At 48.4% G+C, this 16,858-nt stretch overlaps 1 protein-coding gene, 1 long non-coding RNA gene, 1 other non-coding gene and 1 pseudogene across 4 annotated transcripts; 2 read left to right on the plus strand and 2 right to left on the minus strand.

Moving 5' to 3' along the window:
* Window positions 1-7,801: 7,801 nt before the first annotated feature.
* ZC3H10 (zinc finger CCCH-type containing 10) lies at window positions 7,802-12,185 on the minus strand. Of its 2 annotated transcripts, none has more exons than XM_033221723.1 (3): window positions 12,026-12,185; window positions 11,175-11,238; window positions 7,802-9,788 (listed from the first exon to the last, which is right to left on the minus strand). In XM_033221723.1, the coding sequence occupies exon 3, from the start codon at window positions 9,734-9,736 to the stop codon at window positions 8,432-8,434; it is 1,305 nt and encodes a 434-aa protein (XP_033077614.1). In that variant the 5' UTR covers window positions 9,737-9,788; window positions 11,175-11,238; window positions 12,026-12,185; the 3' UTR covers window positions 7,802-8,431. The 2 variants fall into 2 exon arrangements, with proteins under 2 accessions (XP_033077614.1, XP_033077615.1); XM_033221724.1 differs by lacking the exon at window positions 12,026-12,185 and adding an exon at window positions 11,576-12,002.
* Window positions 12,186-12,518: 333 nt separating this feature from the next.
* LOC117089951 lies at window positions 12,519-13,788 on the minus strand. Its single transcript, XR_004439816.1, has 4 exons — window positions 13,675-13,788; window positions 13,536-13,560; window positions 13,132-13,154; window positions 12,519-12,863 (listed from the first exon to the last, which is right to left on the minus strand). It is a non-coding gene; the product is annotated as an uncharacterized LOC117089951 (long non-coding RNA).
* A 1,793-nt stretch (window positions 13,789-15,581) lies between these two features.
* On the plus strand, window positions 15,582-16,157 carry LOC117090860 (annotated as a pseudogene).
* LOC117091217 lies at window positions 15,607-15,740 on the plus strand. Its single transcript, XR_004440325.1, has one exon. It is a non-coding gene; the product is annotated as a small nucleolar RNA SNORA70 (small nucleolar RNA).
* Window positions 16,158-16,858: the final 701 nt, after the last annotated feature.

A 16,858-nucleotide genomic window follows, 5' to 3' on the forward strand; every position in this document is an offset into this window, starting at 1 on the left:
GCATTCGATTGGTAATAAAGAGGAGAAGGCGTGGTGCACCATTCCAGGAGAGGCGGGACCAAGAGCTCCCCCACGTGGGATTGGAGTGCCTGTGGTATGACGTCATGCAGAGCCGCACCGCCAATTTCTTGGTTTTGGAGAAAGCCCAAGTTGCGAAGCTGCGGGGTTGTGGAGCGTCAGGATTTCCCTCTACTCATTCGGACAGTTTGGCAGGATTTGGTCTGGGATATGTATATATTCTTTTGCCGACTTTTAGTTTTCATACTCTAAGCACATTCCTTATCCTTCAGCTTTTTCCTGCCTGCCTTTACAAAAGGAAAGGATACGATCGTATTTGGAATGAAAGTGTTTGAAGATTGACCCTGTCTATCCTGTCCCCAATCCCCTACCTTGTTTGTGTGGTGTAACGACTGACCCTGGAGAAAACAAAACTGGAGAGTCAGAGAATTATAGAGTTGAGATAATCCAGCCTTCAGGGAAAGTGGGGAAAAAAGCAGAGGAGTGAATAGAAAGTGAGGCTTTATTTCTTTTTGGAAATTTCCAAGAGTTAGTAAGTCATCTCTATCATAGAGGATGGGTGTAAGACTAGTTGGCTCCAAAAGGGAGGGAGGCAGCGCAAATTATTACATTTTCCAAGAATTTTCTGACCCTGAGGAACTTCTAGGACACTAAAATGAGGGATCAAGAGTGAGGGAAAGACAATTCCCTTTCACATTTGCCTGAGTTAGAAGGAAGGTTTGCCAGTCAGGTACAGAACTAATGCAGTCCCACAGTGTACTGTGTAGGTTTAGGAAGGAAAAGTACAGGGTACACCGATGACTATTGTTACTAGTTAACTGGCCTTAGAGGTAGAGTGTTGTCCTGGGATCTAGGTACTAGGCTAAGTGGACGTTGATGACGGAAGTGTTGGTCATAAGATGATTACCTTTTTATGCAGTATATATGGGGCATATTATGTAAATCTGTCAGATGCAGCAGCAGAACTGGGGTTGATCATTGGGGAGAAACTAGCCATTTCTTAGAGGAAGTGTCTTACAGGATGAGGCCTGCAGCTGATAAATTTTATCTGGTTCTGCAGGGCATTGATTTCATCAGCCTGTGTTTACCAGAGCTGCTTAAAACCTGTCCCTGCCCAGCCTCTATCACTTAAATTTTTTCACTTCCTTTTCTCTACTTCCCTAGGGCCAGTAGTATCTCAAATGCTTCATTCAGTTTGCAGAACTATTTAAGAAACAATATTGCCGGGCGCGGTGGCTCAAGCCTGTAATCCCAGCACTTTGGGAGGCCGAGACGGGCGGATCACGAGGTCAGGTGATCGAGACCATCCTGGCTAACACGGTGAAACCCCGTCTCTACTAAAAAAATACAAAAAAAAAAAAAAAAAAAAAAAAAAAACTAGCCGGGCGAGGTGGCGGACGCCTGTAGTCCCAGCTACTCCGGAGGCTGAGGCAGGAGAATGGCGGGAACCCGGGAGGCGGAGCTTGCAGTGAGCTGAGTTCCGGCCACTGCACTCCAGCCTGGGCGACAGAGCAAGACTCTGCCTCAAAAAAAAAAAAAAAAACCAATATTTTCTCTCCTACATCCTCCGTATTCCCAGAGGTGAGCAGGTAGAAAAGGAAACAAGGAACTTGGAGGAATTATGAGTGATCTGCTCACCAACTGATAAAGCAGAACTACAGCAGGAACATGGATGAAACTCCTGAGAGAGAAACCTCTATATAAACTGAAATTTGCCAAGCACTGGAGTAGGGGAGGAGGTTCCTGAGGATGGGCGAATGGAAAGGATGACCTATGGATGTTCCTTTCCAAACTTCTTCCTTCCTCACCTCATCCAGATCATCAGAAATTATATAGGGGATAAAATTTCATCCTCAGGAAGGTCTTGTCCCGGCTGGGGCCCAGGAGCCACCGGATCAGCAGCTGCAATGCAGTTAGTTACCAACACAAGTAAACAGGGTGTGTCCCCGCCCACTGACAATTCTGCTGCCCAGGTGCCACCTGGTGGTGATAAGCAGTAAGTGGACAACAGGAAGGGATGGCCATTTGTTAGAGGAAGTGTCTTTTTTTTTTTTTTTTTTTTTTTGAGACGGAGTCTTGCTCTGTCGCCCAGGCTGCAGTGCAGTGGCCGGATCTCAGCTCACTGCAAGCTCCGCCTCCCGGGTTTACGCCATTCTTCTGCCTCAGCCTCCCGAGTAGCTGGGACTACAGGCGCCCGCCACCTCGCCCGGCTAGTTTTTTTTTTTTTGCATTTTTTAGTAGAGACGGGGTTTCACCGTGTTAGCCAGGATGGTCTCGATCACCTGACCTCGTGATCCGCCCGTCTCGGCCTCCCAAAGTGCTGGGATTACAGGCTTGAGCCACCGCGCCGGGCCTAGAGGAAGTGTCTTACAGCATGAGGCCTACAGGAGGAGAGAGAATAAACTTCCTGGAGTTGCAATCTGCATTTATATGTAAACCATAATCGCCTCCAAGAGGCAGAGGGTGAGATACGGTACTCTGATCTCAGCTCACAAAGATGGAAAGGCAACAAGATTTGAGGAAATTCCTTCTGTATTCTTTATTCCTCAGAAGTTACTGCCAAGCCAGGCGCAGTGGCTCACCCTGTAATCCCAGCACTTCAGGAGGCCAAGGCAGGCGGATCACCTGACGTCAGGAGTTCAAGACCAGCCTGGTCAACATGGCAAAACCCCCTCTACTGAAAATACAAAAATTAGCCAAGCATGGTGGCAGGCACCTTATAATCCCAGATACTCTACTTGGGAGGCTGAGGCAGGAGAATCACTTGAACCCAAGAGGTGGAGGTTGCAGTGAGCCGAGATCACACCACTACACTCCAGCCTGGGCAAGAGTGATACTCCGTCTCAAAAAACAAACAAACGGGCCGGGCGCGGTGGCTCAAGCCTGTAATCCCAGCACTTTGGGAGGCCGAGACGGGCGGATCACGAGGTCAGGAGATCGAGACCATCCTGGCTAACACAGTGAAACCCCCGTCTCTACTAAAAATACAAAAAACTAGCCGGGCGAGGTGGCAGGCGCCTGTAGTCCCAGCTACTCGGGAGGCTGAGGCAGGAGAATGGCGTAAACCCGGGAGGCGGAGCTTGCAGTGAGCTGAGATCCGGCCACTGCACTCCAGCCTGGGCGACAGAGCCAGACTCTGTCTCAAAAAAAAAAAAAAAAAAAAAACAAACAAAAAACTGCCAGGTAATGATCCCTTTGTTGGATGGCTATATCATTAGAACTTTTTTATGTCCAGTCTGGAGTCAGACTGCCTGAATAGATTCCTAGCCCCATTCCTTACTTGCAGAACCCTGGGCAGGTTACTTTTTAAGCCTGCTTTCTCCTCTGTAAAATGGGTACAATAATAGTACCCCTTGAGTCAGTGAGATGTTGCATGTAAAGTGCCTAGCACAGAGCCTTGGCTTACATTAAGCAGTCAACGAATGTTAGCTGGCCGGGCGCGGTGGCTCACACCTGTAATCCCAGCACTTTGGGAGGCCGAGGCGGGCGGATCATGAGGTCAGGAGATCGAGACCATCCTGGCTAACACGGTGAAACCCCCGTCTCTACTAAAAATACAAAAAAAAAAAAAAAAAAAAAAATAGCCAGGCATGGTGGCGGGCACCTGTAGTCCCAGCTACTTGGGAGGCTGAGGCAGAATGGCATGTACCGTGGAGGTGGAGCTTGCAGTGAGTGGAGATCGCGCCACTGCAGTCCAGACTGGGCGACACAGTGAGACTGTGTTTCAAAACAAAACAAACAGGCCAGGCACGGTGTCTCAAGCCTGTAATCCCAGCACTTTAAAGGGAGGCCAAGACGGGCAGATCACGAGGTCAGGAGATCGAGACCATCCTGGCCTACATGGTGAAACCCTGTCTCTACCAAAAAAATACAAAAAACTAGCCAGGCGAGATGGTGGGCGCCTGTAGTCCCAGCTACTCGGAAGGCTGAGGCGGGAGAATGGCGTAAACCTGGGAGGCGGAGCTTGCAGTGAGTTGAGATCGCGCCACTGCACTCCAGCCTGGGCGACAGAGCGAGACTCCGTCTCAAAACAACAACAACAAGAACAACAACAACAAAAAAACAAACAAAAAACAAAAAAAAAATGTTAGCCATTATTCTAGAACTCCCTTTTTATTTCCTGTGTAGCAAACAGGACCTTCCTCCACTGGGCAGCCCTTCAAATATTTGTAGACTTCTATTTGAAGCTTTCTCTTGCCAGCCTTTTCTTTTTCCCAGCAAACCACAATGGTTTGTCAATGGCCCTCTTTAAATATTACATTTAGAAGAACACACTACTAAGTGGTTATACTTAACGCAGAACATAGACTGCTGTATTTATAATCCATTACCAAGGTTCTACTGCCCTTATGGAGCCTCCTAGAAAGATGCCTAGAACATAGCATGCTCTTAATAAATATTTATAAATGGACACATTGAGGGCTAAGATTCTATTTTTTTGCAGCCAACTGGAAGTCCCAGGTTGTTCTCATGTGAATTATTGCTCATATAGATCTCTAACATTGTTCCCCTGACAAGCTCAAGATTTAAGCAATTTTTTAGTGTGAGAGTGCTCCAGTGTTTTAGTCAATCCAAGTTACAGACACTTTGAATATTATTTAGCTCTTCCTGTGTTACTGTTGATAAATGGGCTTTTTATGTTTACCCAAGTTGGGTTTTTTCTTTTTATAATAAAACACAGCTCTTGGGCTTATCGCTAGAGAAGAGATTTCTCCAACATAAATGCACTAACCGGCCGGGCGCGGTGGCTCAAGCCTGTAATCCCAGCACTTTGGGAGGCCGAGACGGGTGGATCACGAGGTCAGGAGATCGAGACCATCCTGGTCTACACGGTGAAACCCCGTCTCTACTAAAAAATACAAAAAACTAGTCGGGTGAGATGGCGGGCGCCTGTAGTCCCAGCTACTCGGGAGGCTGAGGCAGGAGAATGGCGTAAACCCGGGAGGCGGAGCTTGCAGTTAGCCGAGATCGCGCCACTGCACTCCATGCACTCCAGCCTGGGCGACAGAGCTAGACTCCGTCTCAAAAAAAAAAAAAAAAATGCACTAACCAACACTAAGGACAAATGTTCAGTTTGATTCCACCAAATGCTACTATTTTCTTCTTCTTCTTCTTCTTATTATTATTTTTTTGAGACGGAGTCTTGCTCTGTCGCCCAGGCTGCAGTGCAGTGGCCGGATCTCAGCTCACTGCAAGCTCTCCGTCTCTGGGTTTACACCATTCTCCTGCCTCAGCCTCCCGAGTAGCTGGGACTACAGGCGCCGCCACCTCCCCCGGCTAGTTTTTTTGTATTTTTTAGTAGAGACGGGGTTTCACCGTGTTAGCCAGGATGGTCTTGATCTCCTGACCTCGTGATCCGCCCGTCTCGGCCTCCCAAAGTGCTGGGATTACAGGCTTGAGCCACCGCACCCGGCCTTTTTTTTTTTTTTTTTTTTTTTTTTTTTTTTTTTTTGAGACAGAGTCTCGCTCTGTCACCCAGGCTGGAGTGCTGTGGCCGGATCTCAGCTCACTGCAAGCTCCACCTCCCGGGTTCACGCCATTCTCCTGCCTCAGCCTCCCGGGTAGCTGGGACTACAGGCGCCGCCACGTCACCCGGCTAGTTTTTTGTAGTTTTTAGTAGAGACGGGGTTTCACTGTATTAGCCAGGATGGTCTCGATCTCCTGACCTCGTGATCCGCCCATCTCGGCCTCCCAAAGTGCTGGGATTACAGGCTTGAGCCACCGCGCCCGGCCGGCCTTATTATTTTTTAACCAGAGCCATTTGAAAGGAAAAAATGCTACTATTAACTGACCCGTAATTTTCCTCTTATCTGTGATGACTTAGCAGGTGAGAGGAAAGCAGCTCCTGTAATCGGGGAACTGGCCTGACACAGCCAGCCTTCAGAGCTGTTAGGGCTGACCTGGTGCTCACGGGTAGCACCTGTAAGCTACATGTGTTTGTGTCCAAAAGTTCTCTTCTATTTGAGGTCAGCAGTTCTCTTGGACACAATCTCACAAAACACCAGCATTGGACAAGATCACTCAGTGACTGTGATGAAGTGAGACAAAAAACAAAATCACTTGACAATTTTGTTTAAGCACAAAACAAGGTCAGTGTGCAAACCACAAAACAGCAAACATCCCCTTTCCCAGCTAGTGACTTCATCGACTGCAGCTTAGGTTCACTTGTCTGCCCTTCTTCTAGACAAGCTACCCAATCATAGAGTTATCCTTGCTTCCCTTAACAGCACCCAACCCATAAAAACACCCACTTTCTTGAATCTTCCCCAAAATCACTTAACCAAAGTCTAAGTCCTCTAAGTCCTTCCTAACACCCTCATGCTGAGACACACCACGTATTCTCAATGGTGAGCCCTCCCTCTCACTGCAATGAGCATTAAACCCAACTTGCTCAATTACCAGGTGTATTCTTGGTGGTCTTTAGCTGGAGTAAATACATACAAGACATATAATGTCTAAAGTTTCCAAATCTACCTCTTTGGAGATAACTTGGCAAGGAGGAAATACAGTCAGTCAAGATTTGACTGATAATTCATGTTGGTATCTATTGTTACATTCTTCTCTAAATGCTTGTAAGCCATCTCTTTTAATAGTTTAGAATTGCTGGGCACGGTGGTTCACACCTGTAATCCCAGCACTTTGGGAGGCTGAGGCGGGTGGATCACGAGAGATCGAGACCATTCTGGCCAACATGATGAAACCCCGTCTCTACTAAAAATAAAAAAATTAGCTGGGCTTGGTGGGGGGCGCCTGTAGTCCCACCTACTCAGGAGGCTGACACAAGAGAATCGCTTGAACCCAGGAGGCGCATGTTGCAGCGAGCTGAGATTGTGCCATTATACTCCAGTCTTCTGGCAACTGAGCAAGACTCCATCTCAAAAAAAAAAAAAAAAAAAAAATTGTGCCCCAAAAAACAACATTAAGCTTATCAATGTGTTGCTTCTAAAATCCACAAACAATGTTAGCCCACTTTGTCTTTAGGCTTTTTAATGACTGGCCTTGACCTAGCCCACCATCTGCAATCCCAGATGTGACCTGAGTGATCAACCAGACAAAACAGCAAGAGGTAGCAGGAGATATAATGAAGGGGAACACAATCCAGGATCACTCTCTACCCCCAAATCTGTCCCATTAAACTAGACACCTGAGTTGTTTTCCCTACATCAGCCGTGAGCTGAAGAGGAACTGAGGTTTGACTATTGGGGCCCCTGGCCTTACTGACTTAAGCAGATTTAAAACTTCTGGTCCTATGTGGAGACAGAGGAAAGGGATGGACCCTAAGCCTTGTGTCCCTAGAAGGACTCTTTTCCCAGACCTCCCAAGCCTTGAAGGCTTAAGGAACTGGCCACTGAAGAAGGGCTGGCGTAGGAGGGACATTAACTGCCATCAACTCCACCTGTCCTGCTGTTTGAATAAGGACCTGTCAACTATGTAACATCCCATCCCCATTTCTCAGCAAATACGCCCTCCTTACTGCCTGCCCCGCTAAATGACCCTAGGAGCCCTGGTTACTAAGGCAACCTGGGAATAGCACATACCGACAGAGACCAGAAACAGATGGGACTATTTTTAAACTAGACTAGGTGGCTCCAAAGCTTTTGCCCCATAAAGTGCCTTCCCCAAAGCCCCATTTGGTCTTGTTCTGGGTCCCTACCCTTCACTGGCTTCTATCTATCTTACTAAAGCTATGTGAGGCTGGGGTCTTTATCCCATTTTGGCATGAGATCTATTTACTGCTCCCATCTTCCACACAGAATATCTAAGCAAATTTTCACTGCCTCCATTTGTTAAAAATAATTGTTCTTTTATTTCTTTGGAAAGTAGTGGGCCCTGCCCTATGGATTTTCAGGCCAAACTAGGGTAATGAATGCTTCCCTAGTGTTTGGGCTGGAGCACTATGGTCCCAGCCTTCCCAGGGCCCAGAAGCAATTCCTTTATTGTCCAACCCAACCAACTAGGACCCAAATTGTCTGAAGGCTCCTGTCAGGCCTTCTCTCCTAACCACCCACTTCCCAATCTTTCCTGGCTTTCCCTCTGGGCAGGGTATTTTTTTCTTCCAAAACCAGTGCTGGAACCTGTGCTGTGCAGAAGAGAGGACAAGATGAGGGATGTTCCCAAATTCCCATAAAAGGACACAGCCCTTCAGTCAGTCCTTCCTCTCTGCTGGCTTCAGTCTGCATTCCTCTGCAAGCCCCCACTGTGAGGCTTGAAGATGGACAAGAGGACCCTCATAAAAGGGAGGTGAGAGAAAATACACCAACCCAACCCCTCCTCAGAACATACTCCTTGTAGTCTCTTGTCCTAGTTCTCAAGGGAGCCCTTCAGACAGGGCTGGGGAGGGCTAGGCAAGTGGACAAGGGCCCCTTGACCCCAGCCCTGGGAGGCTATACCAGGGGAGTGTCCATTAGCCCCATCAGTGTGGCATGGCCGTGATGCGCATGCTCTGGGAAGCGATAGGGTAAGTCACCATGGGAGTGGTGGTGTGGCTCATTGTGATTCCTGCCAAGGGTTGGGCCATCGATACAGCCACAGGGGCCACAGGAGCCACAGATACCGCCACAGGAGCCATGGAGACAGGTGGGGGTGCCATTCCCTGGGCAATTGTTTGAGCCAGGGCAGCTGACAGTGGCGTGATCTCTGGGGTCAAGTGTGGGGGTGGGGGTGGTGGAGCAGCAGGAGGTGCAGCATTAGTTGGGGGAGCCGCTGGAGCTCCAGCAGGGGCCACCAGTTCTTGCTGGGACACTGGACGAGGCTGTAGAGCCTGGCTGCTGAGAGTAGTGTGAGTCTGGGCAATGCCATGGTTAAAAGTAGCGACAGTGCCCACAGTGGGGGCCAGAGTCTGCTCAGTCGCTGGTGCAGTGGAGCTCAGGGTTATGACCTTGGCCTGATTGCGGAACTGAGCATTTTGTTCCAGTAATACCTCATTGGTGGCCAGCAAGTTACTGACCTGCTTCTTTAACTCCTCTACCCGCTTCCTGAGCATGGCATTCTCCTCCTCTAGCAGTCTGCACTCCACCCCTCGCGGTGGAGCCAAGCTATATTCATATGACTCAAAATGAGGGCCATCAGGGGGGCAGCATCCACCTCGCCGGCGTTTTGGGCCTGGCTCATGGTCCTCAAAGCCCCTGTCAGGAAGGTCATAGATATCATAGAGGTCATGACGTCGTCCTGGGAGGACTGAGCCTGTTGAGCCCCCACCAGTGCCTCCTCCACCCCGAGCATCAAACTCAAAATCCCGCTGCAGGTGACGGAACTTGCACTTGGCTCCTCTCTGACAGTCACCCTTGAGAAAGTCACGGCAGATAGGGACCTCCTCCTTGCCATTTGGTAGGTCTGCCGGTGAAAGGCCAAGGCCAGCTGCTACTTTCTGCCTCAGCCGTGGGGGAAGCTCTCCTGTCTTCTTATAGCCATCCTCATCCTCCTTGGAGCCATGGATGAAACGGCAATTTGGGCGGCTACACTCCTTGTTTTGGAAGTCATGGCAGAAGATGAACTCGTTTTTGCTCACCCCCAAGTTGGACACCTCGCTCATGTCTGGGTGGCGATATCGGCAACGCTTGCCTCGCTTGCACACATTCCTCAAGAAGTCTCTACAGATGGCATCTGAGCTGGCCCCGCCACTGCCTGTCCCTGCCCCACTGGCCTCCTCGCTGCCACCACCTCCAGGGCCTCCACCGCTGCTCCCGGTACCGTTGGCATAGCTGTCCCGGTCAGGCATCCTGGTCCCGCCCAACTCAGGGTTTTCTTTATCTTGCCACTCTTGGTGACCACTACAAAAGAGGAGAACTGTATTAAACAGGAGTCCTCCAGGGAGATCCCACTCTTCCTGACTATAGAGCAGGCAGCCCAGAGGGGCAATGGCTTTAGAGATGGAGAATCTAAGGGATAAGAATTCTGGCTGAAATGTCTGACTCATCAAAAGTCCCGCCCAGGCTTTTGTGCACCTGGTCTGGGTCAGAATGATTCACACTTGCCTTGCTAACAGAGGAGGGAAGGAGTTGGGGTGAAGCCACCTAATTTCACTAATGACGATAGGCCCAGGAGGAAGCAGGGAAAAAACAGTGTTGGATTTCATCTTTCCTTCTGAGCTGACCTTATTAAAGTTGTGGAAGTGAAATTAAAACTGCAGTCAGTATCTGAACAGGCTGGGAGGAAACTGGGAATAGTGCCCAAGATGGGCTACTGAGCTATTAGGGTTGTAGAAGATGGTAACAAAACTTCCTCAACCCCTTTTCCTTTTCCTCAGGTGAGGGCTCTGTACATATCAAATCTCTAGAAGCCAAGAAATCCTGGGTGAAGAGACTGGTGTCACCAGCTTGAGGGGAGTCTCAAAACTTGTCATATTTTAGTATTCCCTCCTACCCATCATCACTGTCAGCGGCAGAGAGGTCAGCCCCCTCTATTTCAGGGTAGCAGTTCTAAGTTAGAATCTCCACTTCTAGATTTCCAGGGCTAACCATTTGTGATAAGGTCAAGGTGGGAAGGAGTTAATTTCACAGGAACAAGTGACCTTTCCCCATTCTCCACCCCCTTCCTACTCCCCTTTGTGAAGATCCCACTGACATCCAGCCACACCATTCCTCAACCCATAAAAATCCTCTTTATTTATAGACTCCATAAAAGCTTTTTAAGTCTCCTATTTCCCAAGAGAGCTTTGGAATGTCAGTCCACTGCCCTGGTTCTAGCCCTCCCCTCTCTCCACCCCTAGTAAGACCTGGAGTCCCTGCTACCACGTGTCTGACCTCCCAAGCCTTTCCTATGCGGTGTTCAGGCTCCCCCTGCTGCTGAAATAGGAAAACTTCACATTGTTCCCTTTGGGCATAAGGGAATTTTTCCTGATTACTTTGGCCTTGACCTACCCCACCCCACTGCTGTGACTTTGCCTTTAGATCTCCCTAAAATGAATGAACCAAACCAGAGACCACAGTTACATGAGAATCTGTAAGAGTATCCTCCTCCTCTAAAGGGAGATAGTCCCAGAATAATAGAAGCAATCAAGGAAAGAAGTGGTAAAAGATACAAACTTTTAGTAAAGGGGAATGACCAGGTGAAGTACAAATGCCATCTATCCAAACCTGGCTCACGTTGCAAGTCGCACCAGCAGCAGATAATTAGATATGATGCTCCTCCCCACCCAACTCTCCCAGAATTGATACCTGAGGTAGCTCAGGTGAAGTCCGGGGCTCCTGTGGGTCTCCACCTCCACATCACTGCTGGGTTCTGAGCAGGAAAAAAACAGAGACTTGGGTGGAAGGAGGGGTAAGAGTGGAGGACTATGGGGTGGTTGTCACAAGAAAGAAACCTGACAAAACGGCAAAGGATTTTCTTTGGGAACGTCAGGATTTTCTCAGGGTTCAAACTGAACTTCACCTGTCCAAGGGAGAAGCGGCCAGTAAGAAGAGTAAGAGATAAAACTAATTCGGAAGGACTGGGAGCATGGGTTGGAAAACTAGCTCTGAGTGAACAAAGGGTGCGGGACGCCCTGCATCAAGATGAAAGAGGATGTGAGGGTCAGAGCCCGGCTAAGGGTTGGAGTTAGTAATGGCTAGTGAGGAACCTTAAAAGGGCAGCGCCTGACAGTGCAGTGGGATGGCCGATTAGACTTGGAGGCAGTGATTGTGACGCTTCCCAACACCCTAGAGTTTGCGAAAAAAAGTCCTAGGAGTTTTCCCGCAGCAAGTCTTCTAGCTTGGCAGGTTCCGTGCAGTGCCGCTGGCGCTCAGCCGTGGGCTACGTGAAAGGGACACTAAGGGCGCGCGAAGTGAAGCGGGGAGCTGGGGCTCCAGGTGTCATCAAGCTGAGGGGATGGGCAGGGTTGTGACGTCACGAAGCTGGCGTTTGCTCGCGATGCGGGGTCAGTCAGAAAAGGGGCACTGCCCTGGGGTGTGAGGACGAGCCAGCTCGGTTCTGGGGGTCCTTGTGTGGCCCGGCCGAGCCCAGTCGCTGGGCCGGCCCCGACTCCTCCCCTCCGGGCGCGGCCTCCACCTAAGTCTCCCGCCTCCCTCACCTGCCGCCGCCGCCGTAGTTGCTGCTGCCGCCTGCCGGTCCTCTAGCTTCGACAAAGAGCCGCCCACCCGATCGCTCTTCCGCTTCCTGCGGAAGAAGTGACGCTCTAGCTACCAGACCCGGAACCATACTCTATGGTGTACAAAGTATGCGTGCGACATGCCGCAGGAAGTTCCCACCACGCTTTGCGTGTCACCATGGCAACCTAACCCAAACGCGCGACATACTCTACTAAGCAGTAGTCGTCAAAGCAGGCCTCCTGGAAAGTAGGGGCGGTACCAGCATTGGCCCCAAATGACCCGCGAAATCTAAAACCTGCCTCCAGAGATATATCATATTCCATCCAGCTCCACCGAGATGCAAACCACACCACATAACCCGGGCTGTTGCCTTTGATATCCTCCATAGCACAGGTAGTGACAGGGCAAAGGCAAACTGTAGTGATAGAAAACCCCCACCCGATGGAACCATAAAAAACATAATAGACAAGACGATTTAATTCTTCAGCTAAAAGAGCGGAAGAGGTGATTTATTTTAGGGTTGTTACACTCGGCCACAAACACAGAAATAGTCCAGAATGTCACAAGTCCAGGGCAGAGGACCAACATGGGCAGTTTTGTTTATGAGCAAGGTGGGTCTCAGAGGTGATCGGCGATCTGAGGGCGATGAAGTTCTAGATCCATTGAGACAAGCTCTAGACAGTAGCATGCAGTCCCACAACTTGTACCAGCATCCCCAGCGCCTGGCATTCCATGTTTCTGCTCCTGTGGCCTCCACGATGCAACAAGCTAGCGGTTTACTTGGACCTCTGCCTCATCTTTCTTCTTTTGCGCTTCAGCCTGAAAAGCAGACACAGGAATGGAATATACCTATTCTCAAACCAGAGTTCTCTCCCTCCCACATAAAATCAAACGTGCACATAACATGAGGTGGTAAAATGAACAAGCACTACGGTTCTATCGTCCTCTGTTCTATCCTTTGCTCTAGGAAGAAAACACTCCAACATTTTTCTCCTAAAGATCTTTTAAGATTTCCAAACCAAATGTTTCTCCTAAGTTTTGTCCAAGGAACTTCCCTCCTCCTGGGCTGGCCAAGTCTCCAACATACCTGCGCATTCGCTTCTTCCTCCACTAGCAAACCGTTCACAAGCAGCAGATAATTTTTTTTAAAAAAAGAGAGATAAAGCTTATTAGTAGGCTTAGGAGGGATATGAAATGCACTCTTTAGAACCGGGCAGATTCTTAACCAAGTATGAGATTGGTCGTAGCAACTACATCAGTAACTTGGACACCCTCGCTACATAAAATCAGAATTCCACCCTTTTCTATTCGCACCCTCTCTACCGATAGCACTTAACCGCTAGCTCTCTTACAAACTACTACTTTTCCTCTCCCACCAGCTCTTGGTACCCTTGAAACCCAGTAGTTCAGGAGGTATGGCGGACTTGCCTTAGTCTCCCCATACTAATCGCCAACTCCTACCTCCCAAGCTTACTACCAGGAACTGCTCACCTTGGCTCTCATGGCGCAGAGGTTTCTACAGGGAAAGAGAGAAAGGCTACAGTTAGTTTGGTGTGATGATGGTAAGTGCCGAGGTCAGATGTCTACGGATTGTACACGGAATCCGATCACAGGAACCAAACACACTCACCCAGAAAAATGGCGCTAAGGCCGAGAGAAAGCGGCGGTTCCGTTTACGGCTATTTAATGGAGCGCCGGGTGTCGTCACTTCCGCTTTCCACCGCTTTTCCCCAGGGGCGGGGTTACCCAATGGGCGTAACAATGGTTTTCGGACCCTATTGAGGAGGAGTAGGTTGAGTTAGTTCTCTCTGAAGACTGAGTATTTGGTTTTCGAGTTACCAATTCCCCCCCAGATTTAGTATGAGGGCGCTGTTATTTAAACGTTAGCACTTCTTTCCAATATTGGACCGAGAGGTGCCCACGGGGAAAAAGTAGTAACCGCCACCTTCCCTCGCATTGCTTCTTGGGAGTTGCAGTTCCCTGGAGATTGCAAGTTCCCTGGAGAAGTCCTCCATTTTGCTATGGATAGGCGCGAACTGTACAGAAATTCTTGTTTTACTGGTTTCCCTTCTTTTCTTTTCTCTTTTTTTCTTTTTTGAGACAGGATCTCACTGTGTCACCCAGGCCGGAGTGCAGTGACGGGATCTTGGCTCATCGCAATTTCTACCTCCTGGGTTCAAGCGATTCTCCCGTCTCAGCCTCCCGAGCAGCTGGGACAACAGGCGCGCGCCACTTGCCTAATTTTTGTATTTTTAGTAGAGACGAGGTTTCGCCGTGTTGCCCAGGCTGGTCTCGAACTCCTGAGCTCAAGCGATCCGCCCGCCTCGGCCTCCCAAAGTGCTGGGATTAAAGGCATGCGCCACCACGCCCAGCCGGTTTGCCTTATTTTCTAAAATAAATTGCTTCAGGGTGATTCGATTCCGGAACCATCGAAGGTCCTAAGATTTCAGAACATAGGAAGATATAAAGTGGGGATTCGGGAAAGCTTCCATACTTCAAAAAATATCCTTTCACTGTTTAAGATAGAGCAATTCTTTTTCCTAAACTTCAAGAATAAAATAGCTGACTATGGTCTTTCCTCACGAAGCCTGAAGGAAAATATCACTAGAGATTCCTGGCTACAATGCATCATTTGTTCAGAAAATACGTCAGCGGGCCGGGCGCGATCATCCCAGCACTTTGGGAGGCTGAGGTGGGGGAATCTCGAGCCCAGGAAGTCGAGGCTGCAGTGACCTATGCAGTGATTCTCTAGGGGTGAAGAGCGAACCAATGGACATAGGGAAAAAATTAGCCAAATCTAGGGAAAGTATGACATTTGGTGTTAAGATAAAGAACTTCCCAGTTTGATTGTATGCTCAGGTGAGAAGCACTGGAAAACAACCAGATCCCCTATTTGGCTACAGGAAAGTTTTGAGTTAATGGGGGATGAAAAAGAACCCTTTCCCTAGAGAGACTTCATCTTATAGTTTAAAATACTGTAACATTTTGTATGTGATTGTTACAATCCCTCTTTTTTTGTGGTTTCCCTTTATTATATTCTACAGCATTTCACTTTGAATCCCTGAAAAACGTTTTTAAAATTAGGTTCCTTCTAAGTAGTTCTAGTATTGCCACCACCCAAACATATATGACAAGTTTTTTGAAACAAAAAAAATCCCTTCAGAATTATTTTGTATCGATTCCACCAAGATTTCAACTGATGATTGCCAACTGGTCTATAAGCTCTTTGAGGGAAATTTTGTTTTGTTTTTGATACGGAGTCTCACTCTTGTCACCCAGGCTGGAGTGCAGTGGCATGATCTTGGCTCACTGCAACCTCCGCCTCCTGGGTTCAAGCAATTCTCCTGCCTCAGCCTCCCAAGTAGCTGGGATTACAGACGCCTGCCACTAAGCCCAGCTTTTTGTATTTTTAGTAGAGATGGAGTTTCACCATGTTGGTGAAGCTGGTCTTGATCTCCTGACCACGGGTGATCTGCCTGTCTCGGCCTCCCAAAGTGCTGGAATTACAGGCATGAGCACTTGACCGTTTTTTTTTTTTTTTTTTTTTAATAGACTTAATTTCCTGCAGCCAATTAAGCCGACTGAGTTCCTTTCCTCATGGGGGCCCAGTGTGCAATGGCTGCAAACAGCAGCTTCCCTGGTAGTGATGCAGCCTGTTTGTTGTATGGGTTGCTCTAAGGGACCTTGGAGACAGTCCTTTCAGATGGATGTTCATGTTTCTGACCTTGCACTACCCCAGTGTAGGCTCCAAACAGGCATGGGAGGTGCCATTGGAAAGCCCCAGGGCACTGTGGCCAGGGTTCACATTGGCCAAGTTATATCCATCCGCACCAAGCTGCAGAACAAGGAGCATGTGATTGAGGCCCTGTGCAGGGCCAAGTTCAAGCTCCCCAGCCGCCAGAAGATCCACATCTCAAAGAAGTGGGGCTTCACCAAGTTCAATGCCAATGAATTTGAAGACATGGTGGCTGAGAAGTGGCTCATCCCAGATGGGTCAAGTACGTTCCCAATCGTGGCGCTCTGGACAAGTGGCAGGCCCTGCACTCACGAGGGCTTCCACTGTGCTGCCCCCTCTTAATACTCACCAATAAATTCTACTTCCTGTCTACCTAAAAAAAAAAAAAAAATGCTTTCACTTCAATTACCCCTCTTTCTTACGTACTTTAAGTCTGTTATTTTAGTTTTATCCTGATTCCCTCAATAAACATTATTAGTATATTTTTAAAAAAAAGACTTAATTTTTTAGAAGTTTTAGGTTCACAGCAAAATTGAGGAAGGTTAGACATTTCCCACACATATAGCCTCCCCCTTTATAAACATCCCTCCACCCTGCCAGAGTGGTACATTTGTTAACAATTGAACCTACGTTGATATACCATTATCACCCCAAATCCATAGTTTAGTTTACACTACGGTTCACTCTTGGCATTGTACATGCTTTGCCTTTGGACAAATGTGTAAGCAAGGAGAGAGGGATGAACAGGCAAAACACAGAGGATTTTTAGGGCACTGAAACCACTATTTTAATGGTGGATATACGTCATTAGACATTTGTCCTGTGTTCAGTTCTGTTCACTTGTATTATCTCTAGCTTAGCAATGCCTGACATGCAGTAAGATAAACCAATTACCCATCTGACCTCAGTCTGGCCCTGAAAACTAGTGTACCAGACATTCTTCCTGGCTTCCTGAATTCAAAATAAACACTTGCAGTGCTGTTTTTGCAGTACACATTAAGTGTCCTAGCCCCAAACAAATCTTAGCAGTGAGGACTGTTTCTACTTAGAAAATTACATCACCCAACTCCAGCAGATA

The sequence above is a fragment of the Trachypithecus francoisi genome, unplaced genomic scaffold (assembly GCF_009764315.1).
Source record: "Trachypithecus francoisi isolate TF-2019V2 unplaced genomic scaffold, Tfra_2.0 Lachesis_group11, whole genome shotgun sequence".
Classification (NCBI taxonomy): domain Eukaryota; kingdom Metazoa; phylum Chordata; class Mammalia; order Primates; family Cercopithecidae; genus Trachypithecus; species Trachypithecus francoisi.

Coding starts and splice junctions, on each gene's coding strand:
- ZC3H10 (XM_033221723.1), bottom strand. CDS start 9,736: ATGCCTGACCGGGACAGCTATGCCAACGGTACCGGGAGCAGCGGTGGA.